The sequence below is a fragment of the Glandiceps talaboti genome, chromosome 22, assembly GCF_964340395.1.
Source record: "Glandiceps talaboti chromosome 22, keGlaTala1.1, whole genome shotgun sequence".
NCBI lineage: Eukaryota > Metazoa > Hemichordata > Enteropneusta > Spengelidae > Glandiceps > Glandiceps talaboti.
Window position 1 is genome coordinate 1,240,001 of NC_135570.1, and position 2,500 is coordinate 1,242,500.

Genomic DNA, 2,500 nt, shown 5'->3' on the forward strand with positions numbered 1-2,500 from the left:
ATAAACTCAAAATGTAACGAGGGTAACTTTATAACATAGTATATTAATACCAGAACTTTCAATTTTGTATTGAGAGCTAAAATGAGCAGCTCTGAGTAACTCACCTTGCAATTTTCTTAACACGTACTTTTTGTAGGAATACATGTGTTCTACATGACCTTCACTTCTTCCACACTAGGCAGTATCTCGCCAATCTGAATAATATTTAGACAGTTGTGTGTTATTTTGAGTATCTCTAGTGATAATATCCGGGAAATAGATACTGTAAGTTTATAATGCGTATAGGGTCACGTGTTTATAAAGACGGATAACAAATTTGAAAATAACCTATGTCTATTTTACATGCAAAACGAACCTCAAGATTATATTATTGTTAACACTTTTATAATTGTTATAATAATATGTATATGGATTTGATATAATATAATGTCAAAAACGACACACGTTTTGTCTGCTTGTTATTCCTACAGTAAAGTAAACAAACAAATATCGTCTTTTAGTATCAAGAGGTTGGTTATCGTCCATGATTTAAATTACAATCACTACCGAACCTGTCTATCTTTCTGTTTGTCGTCTAGACAACAGTGGACATTTGTCGATATCTTTTATGATGTGCAAATCCGGCATGTTTTAAATTCTAATAATTGATACTATGTATCACCAGAACATACAAATACAGCTAGTGTGATACGGTGTATTACTTAGCAGACTGGCTCTTCGTAGAATACTAGTAATGAGGGAAAGACTTATTGGTACCATCAAATAAAATTAAAATGCTCCCAAGATAGTTTATTCAAGTTACCAAGACTCGCCGTAGGTGGCTCACTTGGGTCATTCCATCGCCCTAGCAGTGTGTTACGAAATACTGGGTATTTCAGCCAAGTGAGTTTGGGTAACTCATATTATTTCCATTGCCGTGGCAACCGTTGTCATGGCACAAGGAGAAAATGACACATAGGTTCTATAATGTTTATTAACTGATTCATGTTAAAATCAACAGTGATGAAACCACCAGATATCAACTTGTATATATTTCAAATATTGAACAAATACAGTCAAAGCTATTTTTGAATATCCATGAAACCTTGATACAGGCAAGTATTTTCAATAGGCTGGCACATATTTCGACATGGACGTATTGTAACAATATCTAATATGAAATATTTTGATTGTTAAAAGTAGATTTTTCATTGCAAGGTACACATCACTATATATCAAATATATAGCATAGCAAAACAATAGTACTCCGTTTACCAATTTATAAAACAAATTGTCAACTTACTTTTAATCTTGATGAAGAATAAAATGATTTTTTCTCTGTGTGTTTGAGACGTCTGTTTTTCCAAGTAAACTGATACAGGAGCTGGAAGAACACAGTTTGGCGTGGAATAGCCTGTAACGCAAAGTGAAGAGAAATTTCGAAAGTGGTATGAGTGATGTCAACAACACATGAACAGCTAGCTAATGTTTTGATATAAAAGCATATGTCAAATATAGAAAAGAAGGGATATTTTTTTTGGGGGGGGGAATAAAATAAGGAGAATATTTGTGTTAGTATATATTATCATTCTCTGAAACAGCCAACGAAACAATTAGAGTATCGTAAATGTTCTTTGATACACAACCAGGTTACTTGTTTATGTCTACGTTTCGTGACTGTTGCCTTCGTCAGGACAAACTGACGATGGTTACTGTACTAATAGCCTTGATATTGTGTTATGTGCCTTCGAACTCGATACAAGGATACATCGACACTCAGCTACGCGTCGTACTGATAGTATCTTTGCCTTTAGGCATATAACCCAATATCAAGGCAATGATATAATTTTGTATGGAATAATAATTGTTTACTAAATTCTGTGAATTCGAGTGAGGTTGGTCAAAGTTTGATTTACCAAATTCGCGCTAACTGGAAAGGTTTGAATAACTATTTTATATACTAGAATTTTACACGTCCTCTGTGAAGCAGAAAAAAAAGATCTCGTGTCATTTTTCATTACCTTGAAGAACTGAATAAAACAAGGAAGGGATTCACAGGCCATGAAAGAACAAGAAGAGTCAGTGACACCGAAACCAGGAAATCCACCAACTTTTCAGCGCCGACATAAAAAAAATCGGATCATCGCCCTCTTTGTCAAGAATAAGCAAGTGTCTGGGCTGTCGACGTCATTAACAGTCATATGGCGGCGACAACGCCACTTGTTCACGAACAGATAATTTCTTTCTTGACGGAAGTTATTCAAGGAGGGATGCTGAGAACATGGCAATTGTGTAGAGAAACTGGGAAAGGGTTTATTACTAGCAATTCAATAAAAATAAGATAGAGAGGAGGAAAAGGAGCGGCAGGGAAACATGAAAATGATTTATTATTTTTTTACCTTTTTTTTTTAAATCGACCGACCGACCGACCGACCGACCGACCGACCGACCGACCGACCGACCCATAGTTGTGATAAAAAAGTAATGGGAAACATAAAAATTAGAGTTACCCTAGTACTGT

General features: G+C 35.2%; 1 protein-coding gene across 1 annotated transcript in view; it reads left to right on the forward strand.

Annotated features, from left to right (window-relative positions):
- Positions 1–1,289, forward strand: part of LOC144452181 (sphingomyelin synthase-related protein 1-like) — a 12,793-nt gene extending 11,504 nt beyond the window's left edge. Inside the window, exon 5 of the mRNA XM_078143223.1 lies at positions 1–1,289. This exon is cut by the window's left edge and continues 303 nt beyond it. Coding sequence (XP_077999349.1) covers positions 1–17 — 17 coding nt within the window. The 3' untranslated portion in view covers positions 18–1,289.
- The last annotated feature ends 1,211 nt before the right edge of the window (positions 1,290–2,500 follow it).